The 16,780-nt window shown below is 44.6% G+C and overlaps 1 protein-coding gene across 1 annotated transcript; it reads right to left on the reverse strand.

Annotated features, from left to right (window-relative positions):
• Positions 1 to 318: 318 nt before the first annotated feature.
• LOC122312604 lies at positions 319 to 3,646 on the reverse strand. Its single transcript, XM_043127256.1, has 5 exons — positions 3,278 to 3,646; positions 2,186 to 3,147; positions 1,342 to 1,858; positions 691 to 1,287; positions 319 to 579 (listed from the first exon to the last, which is right to left on the reverse strand). Exons 1-5 carry the CDS (start codon positions 3,644 to 3,646, stop codon positions 319 to 321), a joined length of 2,706 nt encoding a protein of 901 aa, XP_042983190.1.
• Between the last annotated feature and the right edge of the window lie 13,134 nt (positions 3,647 to 16,780).

Raw genomic sequence — 16,780 nt, forward strand, 5'->3', positions numbered from 1 at the left:
CCGAAAGATTAGGATTTGGCCATTTGGGTGAGGAACTGGATTGTGTTGATTTTTTTTTTTTGAAATACTGATGTCATTAACCATGAAATAAATGAACAAAATTCTCTACGGTCTAAAGTGACATAAAGTTACTCGTTTACATCATTTCTCTGTGTATAATATGGAAAGCACAACTTGGACAACTTTCAACTTCATAGACATCCTCTGCCATCTCTATAGCTACTTTTGCAAGTTGGCGTGCTGTCATGTTTGCCTCTCTATGGACATGAGATGCTGTCCAATTGACACTTGAATTCAATATCCTTCCTGCATCTTCAATCAAGCACCTCCCAAGCTCCAATCCAGTGCTTTGCTTTGCAACACATCCACCACTCGTTTGGCATCACGCTCTAAACAAATCTGTTGCAGTCCTAGGACTTTGTAAAGCACAGCTGCAACTACCAGTCCATAAGCTTCAACATCGAAAGGAGTCCCTTTTAAAGGTCTCTGAGCTCTTATAGTACCAACCACGTGGCCTAGGTAGTCTCTGACTATCACACCTATCCCAACTCTTCCCTTCTTTGCTTTAACAGCTGCATCCTAGTTGAGCTTGTAAAGATTTTGCCTTGGTTTGGACCACTTATGCCCTGCTGCACCAGCCTATTTCTTTGTTCCTTGGTCTGTTACAATGGATTCTCTGAAGGTGGATACCTCTTCTATGGCCTGTTGATACAGTCTAGTCGGATGAGTGAATCCTTTCCCATGATAGAGCTCATTTCTTCTGGTCCATATCCTTTTCAGTATAATTGCAGTCTCTTCTAGCTCAACAACATCTAGATTTTCTACTAGAATGGACCAAATATCAAAGAAGAGGTCACTATGGCAGGACATTTTCTGGACCTTTCTGCAGCTTTGTTTCCACACATCCTGAGCAACAACACAGCTCCACAAGGCATGACTTGAGGTTTCAGTGGCTTGTGTGCAGATGAAACAACTACTTTCCTCTACAATCTTCCTTCTCTTCAGGTTTGCTAGTGTTGGTAGGGCCCCATTACATGCTCTCCACACGAACTGTTTTACACTTGGAGTAGTCTTTAGCTTCCATATACTCTTCCATACATACTTGACTTGTGTTCTTCTATATGACTCCCCTTGAAGATCAGCTTTCATTTGTCTGTAAACATGGTAGCCACTTTTTACTGAGTACTGGCCATTGGTGGTGAAGTGCCAAACCATCCTATCTTCCATACCTCCAACACTGAGGGGTATTGTTCTTACAGCTTCATACTCCTGTGCAGATAGCAGGTCCTAGATGAGAGGATATTTCCAGGTTTTTAGGTCACTGTATATTAGATCACTTACCTGTTCACATTCACAACCCACTGGTCGAGTAGAGGTTACTTTTTTTGATGGGAAGGAAGTTATCCACCAGTCCTTCCAAATGTTAATTTTGTGCCCATTGCCCACTCTCCACACGAGTCCTTCTCTTAGAATTTCCAAACCTGCACACACTCCTCTCCACGCAAAGGAAGGTCTTGACCCTAGTGTTGCATCTAACAATCCAGATTTTGAGAAGTACTTTTGTTTTAAGACCATGGCAGCTAAAGAGGATGGATTCTCTAAAATCCTCCACCCTTGTTTAGCAAGCAAAGCAAGGTTGAAGCTTCTGAAATCTCTGAAACCAAGACCACCTGCCTCTTTGCTGTAGTTGAGTTGATTCCACCTAACCCATTGTATCTTTGAGGTATCCTCATTGTAGCCCCACCAAATTTTCTGATAAGTTGGTTCAACTTGTTTGTAATCGAGTTTGGCATCAGGAAAATCCCCATTGCATAAGTGGGAATGGCCTGTAACACTGCCTTTAAGAGGACTTCTTTCCCTGCATTTGACAAAAACTTATTCTTCCAGTTGACCATCCTAGCCCAAGTTCTATCAATGAGTGTATGAAAGGTTGCCACTTTCTGCCTCCCTATTACAGCTGATAGTCCCAAGTACTTCTCGAAATTGCTTGTAGCTTTAACACCTGCTTGCTACAGAATCTGTGTCCTAACCATTGTTTGTGTATTCTTGCTGAATAGGATTGTGGATTTTTCTTTCTTCAAGACTTGACCTGATGCCTTTCCATAAACTTCAAGGACTTTGAGGACACATGAAAGCTCCTTGGTTGTTGCTTGACAAAAGAGTATGCTATCATCTGCAAAAAAACAGATGATTAACTGTGATAGGGCCTCTTCCAACAGGTACAGGAATAATCTGTCCAACTTGTTCAACTCTTTTCAGAAGTGAAGTAAGGGCTTCTGCACACATGTTGAAAATGTAAGGAGATACAGGATCTCCTTGTCTAAGCCCCCATGATGGCATGAATTTCCTTTGTGGTTCTCCACTAACCAAAATAGAATAGAATATTGAGTTAAGGCAAGATTGAATGAGCCTAATCCATCTAAGTGGGAATTCCATCTTAACCATTACAGCTTCAACAAAGCTCCACTCTATCTTGTCATATGCCTTACTCATGTCAATTTTTAGTGCCATACATCCTCTTTTTCCTTTCATTCTTGAATTCATAGAGTTTAGAACTTCATAAGCTACTAATTTGTTGTCTGAGATGAGCCTACCTGGGACAAAAGCACTTGGGTTCAATGAGATAAGGTTGTGGAGAATACCTTTCATTCTGTTAGCAAGGGTTTTAGATACAATTTTGTATAGCACATTACAAAGACTAATTGGTCTAAACTCAGCTACTTTCTTGGGTTTTTTCACTTTGGGAATAAGGGATATGTAAGTGTCATTAACATCTTGGAGGGACCTACTCCAGTTGAGGACTTCGAGTGCATAAGAGTATACCTCCTCACCCACCACTTCCCAATGTTTTTGATAAAAATGAGCTGGGAAGCCATCAGGTCCAGGTGACCCTAATGGATTCATCTGAAACACAACACCTCTAACTTCCTCTCGGGTGAATGGCTTTGAGAGCCAAGACTTCATATCAACTGTTAATTTTGACTCCATGGCATGGAAGCATTCATCAAAACCAGTGGGGCAAGAGGTAGAAAATAATGTCGAGAAATAACTTGTGAAAACTTCACCTATACCTGCCTGGGCAGCAACTACTGTCCCTTGTTGATCCTCTACGCTTCTAACTGTGTTGGTTCTTCTTCTTTGAGAGGCCTGCTAATGGAAGAAGTGTGTTTCTGTCACCAAGTTTAAGCCAGTGTTGCTTTTCCCTTTAGCGCCACTTCACATCCTCTGCAGCTAGAGATGATTCTACTCTCTTCTAGAGTTGTTGCATTTCTGTTACATGGGAGCCATTTCTAGTGTTCTGAAGATGGCTTATTCTTTGTAGTGTCTCTGCATTGGGATTATGGTTTTCCTGTTGTGTTCTTTTCCTCCATTGTTGTAGAGCCTTTGGACATGTTTCCAGTTTGTGTCTCATTGTGCAGCCTGAAGCACCTGCTGATCTAGTACTCTTCCATCCATTTGCCACTATATTATGACAGTCTTCATGTAGATCCCATGCAGCTTCATACCTAAATCCTAGACTCCACATTTTCCTACCCTGGTTTGGGACCTGTTTGTTAATGTAGAGGGGGGAGTGGTCTGATTTTACTGCTGCTAGTGCAGTACATGTCGCACCACTAAAAAGTTCTTTCCACTCCTTGTTAGCCATAGCCCTGTCTATTCTTTCCTTGGTGAACTCCTTACCCCTTCTGTTGTTATACCAGGTAAAATGTTATCGCAGGTGATGCACATCATAAAGTCCACATCTCTCAACAGCTTGTCTGAAGGCTTCAATTTGGTTGTATGGTCTGCTGGCTGCTCCTTGCTTTTCTTTTTGATGCAACACTTCATTGAAATCTCCTGCACATAACCAAGCCACAGATGATTGAGGCTTTAACCTCTCAAGTAACTGCCAACTACTCTTTCTTTTGGCTGTCTCTGGGTGGCCATAAAACCCAGTGAATTGCCATGTTCTATCACAGAGCTCTTCCTTGACCACTGCACTAATATGCCATCTGGTATAACTAACCACTTGGACCTGCCATGCTTCCTTCCACAACAAAGCAATTCCCCCACTCACTCCCACACTTTCAACAGCAAAACATCCATCCATCTTCAGAGACCTCCTGACTGCCTCCATTCTTTGTTTGCTACACTTGGTTTCCACAAGGAAAACTAAGAATGGGCCCTTTTCCTTAGCAAGCTTGTTAAGGATTCTAATTGATTGAGGGTTTCCAAGCCCTCGACAGTTCCATACTAAGAGGCTCATTGTCCTTGGCAGGGCTGGATGCTAGCCTTTGCCATTGTGTTGTTGTTCTCCTTGGGATCATTCTTCCTCTTTTGGCATCTTGGTTTAACATCATTCACTACAATTTTTCTCTTTTGGCTACTTCTGGTTCGACATTTGAGAGGGAAATTTGTAACATCTTCCAAAGCCACCATCCCTTCGCCTTCATCTTGGTTTAAACCTCTTCTAGCAAGCCTTTTCCACTTCCTTACTTGTGTTTTCTCAGTCCCCTTAACTAAATCCTTATCTGTTCTTTTGTCATTCAACACACCGTCGACTGGTCCTCCAAGGGTAATTAGCTCCTTGTTAGTTCCAGCTAAATTGTTAACTACTGCACTCTAACCACCATTAGGCCCTTCAGATGAGGTAGGGTCCAATTCCATGCTAGAGAGGTACGAAGTATTTTGTAGCTCAAATTCAGTTTCCAGAAAGGTTACCTCGTGTGTGTGTTCTGTTTCCTGAGCCCTGATAGTTTGACTGTCCAGCTGTCTTGTGACGGGAAGTTCATCCGTATGACCTGTTACTTCCTCATTGGTCAGTTTCACGCCCATATCTTGCTGCTTTTTACTAACTCCGTGGACTTTTTCCTGCCTTTCCTGTTTAGTCACATCCTGTTTTGGCGCCAAATTTTCCTGTTTGATAGCATGGATTTTTGGCTTGGACTTCTCCTTTACACCGTGTTCTTTGACTCCCTGCTGCTGTCGATGCTGGTTACCTGTTAGGGACCCCGGTCTTGTCCCTAAACATTAAGTCCACGAGCTCGCCTTGGTGATGTTGGTGACCGAGTGATCTTGCCAACTTGCTTAGCCTTCAACAATGGGTAGGTGTTTGGGATGTGGAATGGTGGAGATGGTGATGGAATTGGGTAGGCTAAGTGTTTAGGGTTCACAATTCTCTATGGACGGTTTGGCTTGTTCCTTGAGTGTAGTGCCAAGTAGATTGGGCTAAGGTTGATGTGAGTGAGTGAGGCTAGGGTTTATGGCTTTGGAGCAACAAAGGTGGCCGAAATTACCCAAGGGGACTTAGGGTGACGCCTAGGTGGATGGAGGCTATGATTGTGGAAGGATTCCTAAGTGGTAGGTATTCTTGAGGATTTGGTGGGCTAGTTAGGTAAGTCAATGTTGACTTGAGAGATTTAAGGAATTGAAGATGATTGTCAATTCCTTAAATTAAGGGATGAGTGATTTAAGAAATTGAAGAGGATTATCAATTCCTTAAATTATGGGATTGGATTGGGAGGAAGTCAAGGCTCCTATAAGGAATGAGTTTCCTTATGGAGCATTGGGGGTGGACTATGGCAAACACTATAGTGGGCGGCACTAAGTGCTTGGATGGATCAAATGAGGCAAATGGTGAAATATGGTAATGAACATCCGAAGAACACAATGAATTCTCAAGAACAACTCAAGAACAATGCACACAAAATAACAATATCAATGGAAAGTAAATGGAAGACAAGAGAGTGAATGAATAATACTCATAAGATTGATAGATTGAATCACACTTATTCACAAATTGCAAAGTGTGATTCTCTAATTAGGGATTCACGAATTGCACCCCAAAGGGCCCAAGTGCTAAGCACCGAAATGGATGATCTCAAGAATAAAGCTGTCCAAAGCAAATTGTCAAAAGATATGAAAGAAAGGACTAAAGGTCCTATTTATAAGAGTTACAACTTGAAAATCTCCAAAAGACCCCTTGGAAATAAATAAATAAAAATAAAATAAAATAAAAAGAAGTAACATAGTGGCGGGCCAAGTTGGCCCAGGCATGCATGAGCCCATGGTGGGCTAGGATGGTGCATGGTGGTCTTCGGTCTGGTCCATGGCTAGGTGGCACAACATGGCTTTCTGATGGGAATGGCATGGTGCCATGCAAGGGCCTGCTGGTGGGCATGGCATGCTTGTGGTGAGCCGTGTTTGCGTGCTGCATGGCCCAGGCTGGTGGCCTGGGCGTTGAAGCTACAAGGCATGGGCTAGAGCCATGCGCTGGATGGCATGCCGGGTGGGCATGCCACTAGCCTAGCCTGCAAGGCACGGGCTGGAGTCGTGCGCTGGATGGCACGCCTACGAAGGCATGCCACTAACCTGGCTAGCGTGCGGCGTGGGGTGCACTCAAAGGTGCCCGTGAGGGGGTGCACGAGCAAGGGCTTGCACATGCGCATGGGCGTGCATGGGCCAGACCGCGTGCTGGGCTGCGCGCGGATTCCAACCTCGCTGGCCTGCATACTGGGTGCCCCATGCGTGTCATGGCACGGGCCAAGGCATGCATGTAGGTTGGCCATGGTGCTGTCCTCGCCTCCCAAGGGCAGTGTCGAGGCTTGTCCCGAGGCAGCTTTTCTAGGGGTTTTAACATTCCCCCTCCCTTCAAGCACATCCTTGCCCTCAAGGATGAATTGTGGAAATCTCTCCCTTATGTCATCATAATCTTCCCACGTGGCCTCATCTCTTGGTGCCCCTCCCCATTTGATTAAAACTTGCCACACTTTTCTTCTTTTTCTTCCCCTTGTCACTACTCTATAATCAAGGACTTCTCTTGGTTGTAGAAGCATTCGGCCATCTTCATCAAATTTTGGTAATTCCTCCACAATGAGTTTTGGATCACCAATCCTTTTCTTCAATACCGTCACATGAAAAACTGGGTGTAGTTTGGAGGTTGGAGGAAGTTCCAACCTAAAAGCTACCTCACCCAATTTTTCCAACACCTTAAAAGGCCCATAATACCTCTTAGAGAGCTTCAAGTTAAGCTTCCTTTTTAAGGTTGCTTGCCCATATGGTTGAAACTTCAAATAAACATAGTCTCCCACCTCAAAGTTCTCAACACGTCTCCCTTGATCATAGTGCTTCTTCATTCTTTCTTGAGCTCTCTTTTTACCATTGCCAAGATCTCATCTCTTGTAAGCAATTCATTCTCAACCTCATCATTTCTAGCCGTGCCTTTCTCATAATTCACCAAAGTGGGTGGTGATCTTCCATAAACAACTTCAAATGGACTCTTTTGGATGGAAGCATGAAAAGAGGTGTTGTACCAATACTCGGCCCATGTCAAGAAGTCTCCCCATCTTCTTTGCTCCTCATGGCAAAAGCACCTCAAATATTGTTCAAGTGTTCTATTCACAACTTCCGTTTTCCCATCAGTTTGAGGATGATAGGATGAGCTAGCCTTCAACTTGCTTCCTTGTAATTCAAATAATTTCTTCCAAAAAGTACTCATAAACACTCTATCACGGTCGGATACCATACTTTTTGGAAAGCCATGAAGTTTCACCACATTATCAACAAAGGCCTTGGCCACACTCTTGGCTGTGTATGGGTGTCTTAAGGGAATGAAGTGTGCATACTTACTTAGACGATCCACCACCACCGAGATGACCTCATATCCTCCACTAATTGGTAAGCCCTCCACAAAGTCCATAGACAAGTCTTCCCATATCAAGTTTGGAATAGGTAAAGGTTGCAAGAACCCGGATGAGGGCCTTGTATCATACTTGACCTTTTGGCATGTATCACATTCGGTAACCAAGGTCTTCACGGCCTTCTTGATTCCTTCCCAATAGAAGAAATGCTTAATCCTTATGTAGGTCCTTAGCCACCCGAAATGGCCACCTTCCTTGCTATTGTGAAAATGGTCAAGGATCTCCTTCCTCAAATTAGGTACATTTGGCACATATACATGATCCTTGTAGTAAATCAAACCATTTTTCACCTTGAACCCAACAACACCATCACCTTTGGCCTCTAGAAGTTCCACTATCTCAATGGCTCTAGCATTAATCTTTGTAGCCTCATGGATTTTGTCCCAAACCCTCCATTCGGCCCCACTCAAGGCCAACATAGAAGAGTCATCTTCCTCATGCACTAACCACAAAATTGAACTTCCCTCTTTTCTACTCAAAGCGTCCGCCACTTTGTTCTCTTTGCCCGGTTGATAAATGATGTCATATTCAAATCCAAGCAACTTCACTAAGAACTTTTGTTGCTCGGGTGTCACTATTTTTTGTTGAAGCAAATGCCTCAATGCTTGTTGATCTGTGACAGTGGTAAACTTTCTTCCCAACAAATAAGGCCTCCACACCTTCACAGCATGCACAACCGCTAGTATCTCCCTAGCATAGGTACTCCAAGCCTTTTTAATTGGTCCAAGTGCTTTGAAAATAAAGGCTATTGGTCTTTTTTCTTGAACCAAAACAGCCCCTATCCTCTCACCACTAGCATCGGTGTATACTTCAAAAGGCTTCTCAAAGTTAGGAAGCGCAAGCACGAGTGTTGTAGCCATAGTCCTCTTCAACTCATCAAAGGCCTCCCTTACCTCTTGGGTCCATACAAAATTGTCCTTCTTCAACAAAGATGTAAGTGGCTTAGCAATAAGCCCATAGTTCTTCACAAACCGCCTATAGTAGTCGGTCAATCCCAAGAAGCCCCTCAATGCCGAGATGTCCTTTGGTAGTGGCCAATCAACCATGGCCTCAATCTTTCTTTGATCCACTTTCACCCCCTCTCTCGAGATGAAGTGACCAAGGTACTCAAGTTCCTTCTCCATAAAGGCGCATTTGGAAGCCTTAATGAAGAAGTGGTGCTCTTCCAAAATCTTCATCACAATTCTCAAGTGGCTCTTGTGCTTTTCAATAGTCTTGGAGTAGACCAAGATGTCATCAAAAAACACCAACACAAACTTCCTCAAAAGGGGATTGAAAATTGTGTTCATGGTGGCTTAGAAAGTAAATGGAGCATTACACAATCCAAACGGCATAACAAGATACTCAAAGTGCCCGGAATGTGTTTTAAAAGCCGTCTTGTGGATGTCTTCACTCTTCATTCTTATTTGATGGTAGCCGGCCCTCAAATCTAACTTGGAAAAAAATCTTGCACCATGGAACTCATCAAGCATCTCATCTACGGTTGGAATAGGGAATCTATCCTTCACCGTGGCCTCATTTAGAGCTCTATAATTAGTACAAAACCTCCATGTCCCATATTTCTTCCTCACTAGTAGCACGGGAGAGGAAAATGGACTAGTACTTGGCCTTATCAAACCATTCTTCAACATCTCATCCACTTGCCTCTCTATCTCCCCTTTTTGAAAATGGGCATAGCGATAAGGTGGGACATTCACCGGCTTCTTTTCATCAACAAGCACAATCCGGTGATCAAAGAGTCTAGATGGTGGCAAAGTAGAAGGCACCTCTAGAACTCCTTGATGGTCTTCCAACACTTCTCTTACTTCCACGGGCAACCCTTCTAAGTTATCTTTGTTGCCTTCTTTTTCACTCTTTTCCACATTACACAAGTAGTCTCCATTGGCCACTATAATGGCAAAACAATAGGCTCCACCTTTGCACAACTTTTCAAAAGTGATGGCTTCACAAGCTTTTACTTCTTTTGATGTCAAAGCTTTCCAAACTCTTTTCTTTGAGCCAAGTTTAAACTCCATTGTCATGTTTTGGTAATCATGAATAACTCTCCCAAGGCCCTTGAGCCAAGCCTTGCCAATCACCACATAAGTCCCACTAATGCCAACACATGGAGGTCGGCCACAATTCGCACACCTTGCACATTCATCTTCACTTCTTTAACAATTGCTTCACATCTAAGCTTGTTCCCATTGGCTACCTTTACTTCAAATGGTTCAATGGCACATGGCTTCAATCCAATCTTAGTCACAATATTGGCATTGATAAAATTGTGCGTGGATCCACTATCCACCAAAAGAGTCACTTCAAACTTTCCCACCCATGCCATCACTCACATGGATATGGGTATAGGTACACTTGAAATGGCATTCAAAGATAATTCAGCCTCCTCTAGTAGCTCACTAGATTCGGCCTCTTCTTGTTCTGACTCTTCACTAGTTGTCTCAACGTGGCCATCTTCTTCTACTTCACTTGTTTCATCTTCAAGCAACATGTATGCTTGCCCGGCCTTGCACTTGTGGTCCTTGCTTTATTTTTCACCACATTTGAAGCAAAGACCCTTCTTTATCCGCTCTTGGACTTCTTCTCTTGATAACTTTTTCACTTCATATGGTTTTGGTTTTGATGCACTCCCTTCCACCTCCTTGCCTTTCCAAGGAACTTTGGTTTGCAAAGGTTTAGAGAATTTGCTCCCCATGTCCTTTGAATGACGCTTCTCAATGTGAGTGCTCTCCTCTAGTATTTCTGCCATCCTCATAACTTCTTGTAGCCTTGTGGGTTGTTTCAACTTTATCTCCTTGGCAAGCCAAGGTTTCAACCCATCCACAAAGGTGCCAATAAGTGCCTCTTCAGACCAACCCCTTACCAAGGTTTGGAGTTGCCGAAAATCATCAATATAGTGGTGTACTTTTCCCTCTTGTTTCAACTTGGCCAATTGCCCATGGTGGTTGACAATTGGGAAAGGCCCAAATTGCATCAAGAATTCCTTTTCAAAGGCCATCCACCCTAGGCGTTTCCTCTCTGTCATATTGATCACGAAGCCAACGCTACCACTTACTTGCTCTTACTTCAAGATGGAAACATGTCGTAGAAACTCTCTATTCTCTTGGGACTTCATACACATAGAAATAATGGTTCACCTTATCCAACCACTCATATGGATCCCCCCATTGAACTTGGAGAAATCCACCTTTGGCCTCCTTGGTCCCCGATCATATGCCCGGTTTCTAACTCTATCATCATAGTGGTCTTCCTCATACCTTCGATTTCTCGGGTCTCTTTCTCTTCGATGATTGAAGTTTCTTCTATGGGCATGGTCATCACAACCATTCGGTCCTCCATGGCCAAAGTCATACTCGGCCTCATGATGTTTTTCAAACCTTGGAACTTCGAACCTCACATCTTAAGGTTCTCTCAAAACACTAGGACTTCTAGAATGATGGACCTCATCACGGATCCATCTTTCCACGGCTACTTGATCATTCTCAATCCGCCCACCTCTTCTATACTCAGGCCTTGGTCGCTCATGCCTGGAACCCGTGACACTTGTCTCGGCCCCATCAACAAAGACCTCTTGCCTTGGCCCATTCGGACTTGGTGGTGCTCCTTGGCCATTGGTTCCAGCCAATCTCCTCTCAAGCCTTTCAAGGCTTGCATTATTTTCATGCCTCATGGCATCCATCGCCCTCCTATTCTCCTCGGTCTCGCGGGTGGTAACATTCAATGCCATCCTTAGTTCAGCTAGTGTAGTGTTCACCTCACCAAGGATGTTGGTAAGCTTCATGACATTCTCTTCCACGACCTCAATGCGTTCCCGGTTGGAACCACCTTGATCCATGACTTTTCAACTTGCAACTAGGTCTTACAAATTGAGCTTGCAACTGTGCTTGCACGGAGTCTTGCACACGGCTTGGGCAGCAACTAGGTTGGTGGAGCTTGATCACGGCTCAAAAGTCCAACCTTGGGTCCCCCACCTTCAAGGGTGGTCGACCCCTCTTGCACACAGTCCAACCTTGGATCCCCCACCTTCAAGGGTGGTCGATCCCTTCAAGAACACTACTCTGTCCTCTACCTCAACCCCCAAATTTCAATTTTCAATTCACAAGCAATAAAAGTAAACAATGTCGAGGTCCTCCGTGGACCTCCCAATCAAATTCACAAGGGATAGAGTTTACACGTCGTTTACCTCTTGGAGAAGTGAGAACTTCTCAAGAACACCAAGCAAGAAGCACCTCTCAATGAAAGTACCAATTAATGTTAGGGATCCCGGTCTTGTCCCTAAACATTAAGTCCACGAGCTTGCCTTGGTGATGTTGGTGACCGAGTGATCTTGCCAACTTGCTTGGCCTTCAACAATGGGTAGGTGTTTGGGATGTGGAATGGTGGAGATGGTGATGGAATTGGGTAGGCTAAGTGTTTAGGGTTCACAATTCTCTATGGACGGTTTGGCTTGTTCCTTGAGTGTAGTGCCAAGTAGATTGGGCTAAGGTTGATGTGAGTGAGTGAGGCTAGGGTTTGTGACTTTGGAGCAACAAAGGTGGCCGAAATTACCTAAGGGGACTTAGGGTGGCACCTAGGTGGATGGAGGCTATGATTGTGGAAGGATTCCTAAGTGATAGGAATCCTTGAGGATTTGGTGGGTTAGTTAGGTAAGTCAATGTTGACTTGAGAGATTTAAGGAATTGAAGATGATCGTCAATTCCTTAAATTAAGGGATGAGTGATTTAAGGAATTGAAGAGGATTATCAATTCCTTAAATTATGGGATTGCATTGGGAGGAAGTCAAGGCTCCTATAAGGAATGAGTTTCCTTATGGAGCATTGGGGGTGGACTATGGCAAACACTATAGTGGGTGGCACTAAGTGCCTGGATGGATAAAATGAGGCAAATGGTGAAATGTGGCAATGAATATCCGAAGAACACAAGGAATTCTCAAGAACAACTCAAGAACAATTCAAGAACAATGCACACAAAATAACAATATCAATGGAAAGTAAATGGAAGACAAGAGAGTGAATGAATAATACTCATAAGATTGATAGATTGAATCACACTTATTCACAAATTGCAAAGTGTGATTCTCTCCTTAGGGATTCAGGAATTGCACCCCAAAGAGCCCAAGTGCTAAGCACCGAAATGGATGATCTCAAGAACAAAGCCGTCCAAAGCAAATTGTCAAAAGATATGAAAGAAAGGACTAAGGGTCCTATTTATAAGAGTTACAACTTGGAAATCTCCAAAAGGCCCCTTGGAAATAAATAAATAAAAATAAAATAAAATAAAAAAGAAATAACATAGTGGCGGGCCAAGTTGGCCTAGGCATGCATGAGCCCATGGTGGGCTAGGATGGTGCATGGTGGTCATTGGTCTGGTCCATGGCTAGGTGGCACAGCATGGCTTGCTGATGGGCATGGCATGGTGCCATAAAGGGCCTGCTGGTGGGCATGGCATGGTGCCATGCAAGACTTGCTGGTGGTGAGTCATGTGTGCGTGCTGCATGGCCCAGGCTGGTGGCCTGGGCGTTGAAGCTGCAAGGCATGGGCTGGAGCCATGCGCTGGATGACATGCCACTGGCCTAGCCTGCAAGGCACTGGCTAGAGCCATGCACTGGATGGCACACCTGCGAAGGCATGCCACTAACCTGGCTAGCGTGCGGTGTCGGGTGCACGCAAAGTTGCGCGCGAGGGGGCGCAGGCGCAAGGGCTTGCACATGCGCATGGGCGTGCGTTGGCCAGACTGTGTGCTGGGCTACGCTCGGCTTCCAACCTCTCAGGCCTGCCTGCTGGGCGCCCCGTGCGTGTCAACACACGGGCCAAGGCATGCATGCATGCTGGGCGCCCTGTGTGTGTCATGGCCATGGTGCTGTCCTCGCCTCCTAAGGGCAGTGTCGAGGCTTGTCCGGAGGCCGCTTTTTTAGGGGTTTTAACATTACCACCCTTAGCGCCATCGTACCTGCACCCGTTGGAGATACTATTGTTCATAGGTTGAGCTCTGAGCGATGCACCATACCGTTGAAGTTCTTGTTCAATACCTTGTTGTTCATAGCGCTGCCTTATGCAGTTCTTCCCCTTATGAAACAACGTACCACACTGATAACAAAAACTTTTCAACCTCTCATACTTGAAGGGGATCCAGATTTTTTTGTCATTGAAAAACAACCATTTCCCCCTTAAAAGTGGTCTATGGAGGTTCACTGCAATCCTAACCCGTAAATATCTTCCCCATGCATGACCATCCGCCTCGACCTCCGCCCTGATGACATGCCCGATGGAGGCCCCTAGTTCTTCACCTACTTCTTCTGTCATTGTGTCTAACGGAAGGTTGTGAAGTTGGACCCAAAAAGGTTCATATTTGAACTTCAGACCATTGATTGACTCCGTGCCATCCAGTTCTTGTAGAGTTAACAGGCTTCTATCATAAAACCAAGGTCTTCCATTCAGCATTTTGTCTTTGTCTTCTCTATTCTGAAACTCGATCAAAAAACTCTGGTCTCCAAGTTCCTTAAAACTAACCCATCCCTCAAGCTTCCAAACTTGGGACATCGTTTCTCTAAATCCCTCACTGTTAACATTCTTCTCGGTGAGAGCTTTACTCACAATGCATTGTTTTCCTTGTCTGCTACCATTCTTAAGATCCTCTTTTTTCACGTGGAAGCATGAATTCTCATTTTTAGACAATTGTATTCTCTCCCACCATCTCGCCAGTTCGTCTACCTCCATTCGTTCCCTCAAAGACGTTGGACAGTAACAACCGGCCACAAGAACTACAACTCACAGGGTGTGAGACCTAAAGCTTTTGGAGACCAAAAGCACTGAAGTTTTACTCTGTCTCATGAGAGAAGGGAAAACACTCTGTTCAAGGAACTTTAAAACTTATCTATCAACTGTATTGTGTTGTTATGGAGGTGTGGGGGTGGGGAGCAGTTGCTAAGCTACAGAAAAACTCTTTAAACAAAAAAAAAAAAAAAAGGTTTACAAACTTAATGTCATCCACGTAAAAGGGAGCCCAAACTAAAACAAGCCCACGTGAGACAAGCCCACGTGAGACAATCACCTCCCATCCTAACTTAGAAATTGAGGGGTAGTAACGTAATAAGGTCCTCAAGGTATGTACGTGGGTTACGATATATAGAAAGCTACTAGGCATTTTGGAAACGCCTCCGTTGTCGGTCCTCTCCTACGGAAGGTTGAGGTTTGTGCTTAGCCCTGTGACTAAGCTGGTGTCTCTTAGGTGCAAACCTTTAGAGTTTTTTTTTTCTTAACAATGGAGGAGGACATCACCCAAAGGTGGTGCAACCTTAACCTTACTGAAGAAGAGCAACAAGAGTTCCACCTCCCAGAGGATGCTGTCACGGCTACTAAGCTCAAAGGCAATCATTGCCTCCTGGCTATGGTTTTCAATGATTGATATGCTAATAGGGAGGCATTCAAGTCCACCATGTCCAAAGTGTGGAACACAGAAGGATGGTTATCCTTCAGGGACTTAGGGTCCAACAAGTTCCTACTCGAGTTCTAGCTTATTTATGATAAGGAGAAGGTCCTACAGGGAAGACCCTAGTCCTTTGATCGACACCTGATCAGTCTTAAGGAGTTTGAAGGAGTTTTGACTCCAAATGAGGTGCAGTTCAACACAGAACTCTTCTGGGTACAAATACATAACTTACCTTTCGCGGGGATCAATGAGATGGTGGGGAGAAGGATAGGAGAAACCATAGGAAGGGTGCACTTAGTAGAGGTGGATGATCAGGGGTGGGGATGGGGGAGCTTTTTAAGAATAAGAGTAGAAGTCAATATCACTAAACCTTTGAAGAGAGGCAGAATGATAAACCTGGAAGGGAAACAATGCTAGTCTTATTTTAAGTATGAATGTCTTCCCACAATATGCTACAAGTGTGGATTATTGAAGCACCTTAATGGCAAGTGTCCTAACTTCAACATGGCCCCCCAGTCCCAAGAGCAGTATGGTCAATGGCTGAGGGCATCTACTGCCCCTTAGCACCAACTCTCGATGAAGAAGTATGGTGGGTCACCTTCTTCCCCTTCACAAGGTTCTCCCATCCAATATCAAAGCCAAGAGGAAGGTGCCCAGCAGGGTGGTAGAGGCAAGTCTCAACCACCACCAGAGGAGGAGGTCACATGGTAGAAACCACCAGGTATTGTCCAGCAGTCCACAACTTTGTCCAATGAGGAAAACAGCTCCCCTTCTGTACAGACCAGCAGCCTGCCACACGGCTCTGAGGCAACTCAAAACATGGGGAACCAGAAAGTACACAATAATGCATTTCTGGCTATTCATGGGACTGCAGGTCACAAGTCAGTACACAAGAGCCAAGAACTAACTTTTTCTATGAAAAGTTCCTGCAGGCTAGTCGAGCAAAGCCTAAAGGTCAAGGCCAAATCCCCAAAGCAGTCCACTCTAGTGAAAGGCAGGGTGAAGTCTCCTAGGGGACAGAGTAGCAAAAAGAGCCCAGTGGGTGGAAAAGGGTCCCCCACTAACAAGAGATGGAAGTTGATAGCACGAGTAGGCCCAACTAGCAACATGGACCAACCAAAGGATGGGAGTTTGGGCCTTGAGCATCTAAGCAACGCCCATAAAAGAAAGGCCCAAACTGAGGTAGGAATCGGAGCCAAGAAGAAGCTAAGGCTTCTTGATGAGGAAGAGGCTGAGGAGTTCAGTGCAGGGGCAAAGGCTGCTATGCAACCCTGCCCACCCTCATGAAAATACTATGCTGGAACTGCCAAGGGCTTGGGAACCCTCGGACAGTTCGTGAGCTTCATTCATTGGTGAAGCAAAAGTACCCCCTAGTAGTTTTCCTATCAGAAACTAAGTGTAGAAGAGAAAGGATGGAAAAGATTAGGAATAAGCTGGGATTTGATCAAAGTTTTGTGGTTGACAGTATAGGCAAGAGTGGTGGACTGGCACTGCTTTGGAAAAATGAAGTAAAGGCTCAGTTGACCTCCTACTCTAGGAGCCACATTGCAGTAACCATAACACCCGAGTATGGTGGACAACCTTGGCTGCTGTCAGGTTTCTATGGGAATCCATCAGCTGAGAAAAGGAAAGGGAGTTGGCAGTTGTTGAGAATGTTAAAGCCTGAGAAGCATACC

Source organism: Carya illinoinensis, chromosome 6 (assembly GCF_018687715.1).
Source record: "Carya illinoinensis cultivar Pawnee chromosome 6, C.illinoinensisPawnee_v1, whole genome shotgun sequence".
NCBI classification, from domain to species: domain Eukaryota; kingdom Viridiplantae; phylum Streptophyta; class Magnoliopsida; order Fagales; family Juglandaceae; genus Carya; species Carya illinoinensis.

Coding starts and splice junctions, on each gene's coding strand:
- LOC122312604 (XM_043127256.1), bottom strand. CDS start 3,646: ATGGCTAACAAGGAGTGGAAAGAACTTTTTAGTGGTGCGACATGTACT. Junction 3,148..3,277: donor ACACTAGAAATGGCTCCCAT/GTAACAGAAATG, acceptor TTCCATTAGCAG/GCCTCTCAAAGAAGAAGAAC. Junction 1,288..1,341: donor TGGGTTGTGAATGTGAACAG/GTAAGTGATCTA, acceptor CCTCTCATCTAG/GACCTGCTATCTGCACAGGA.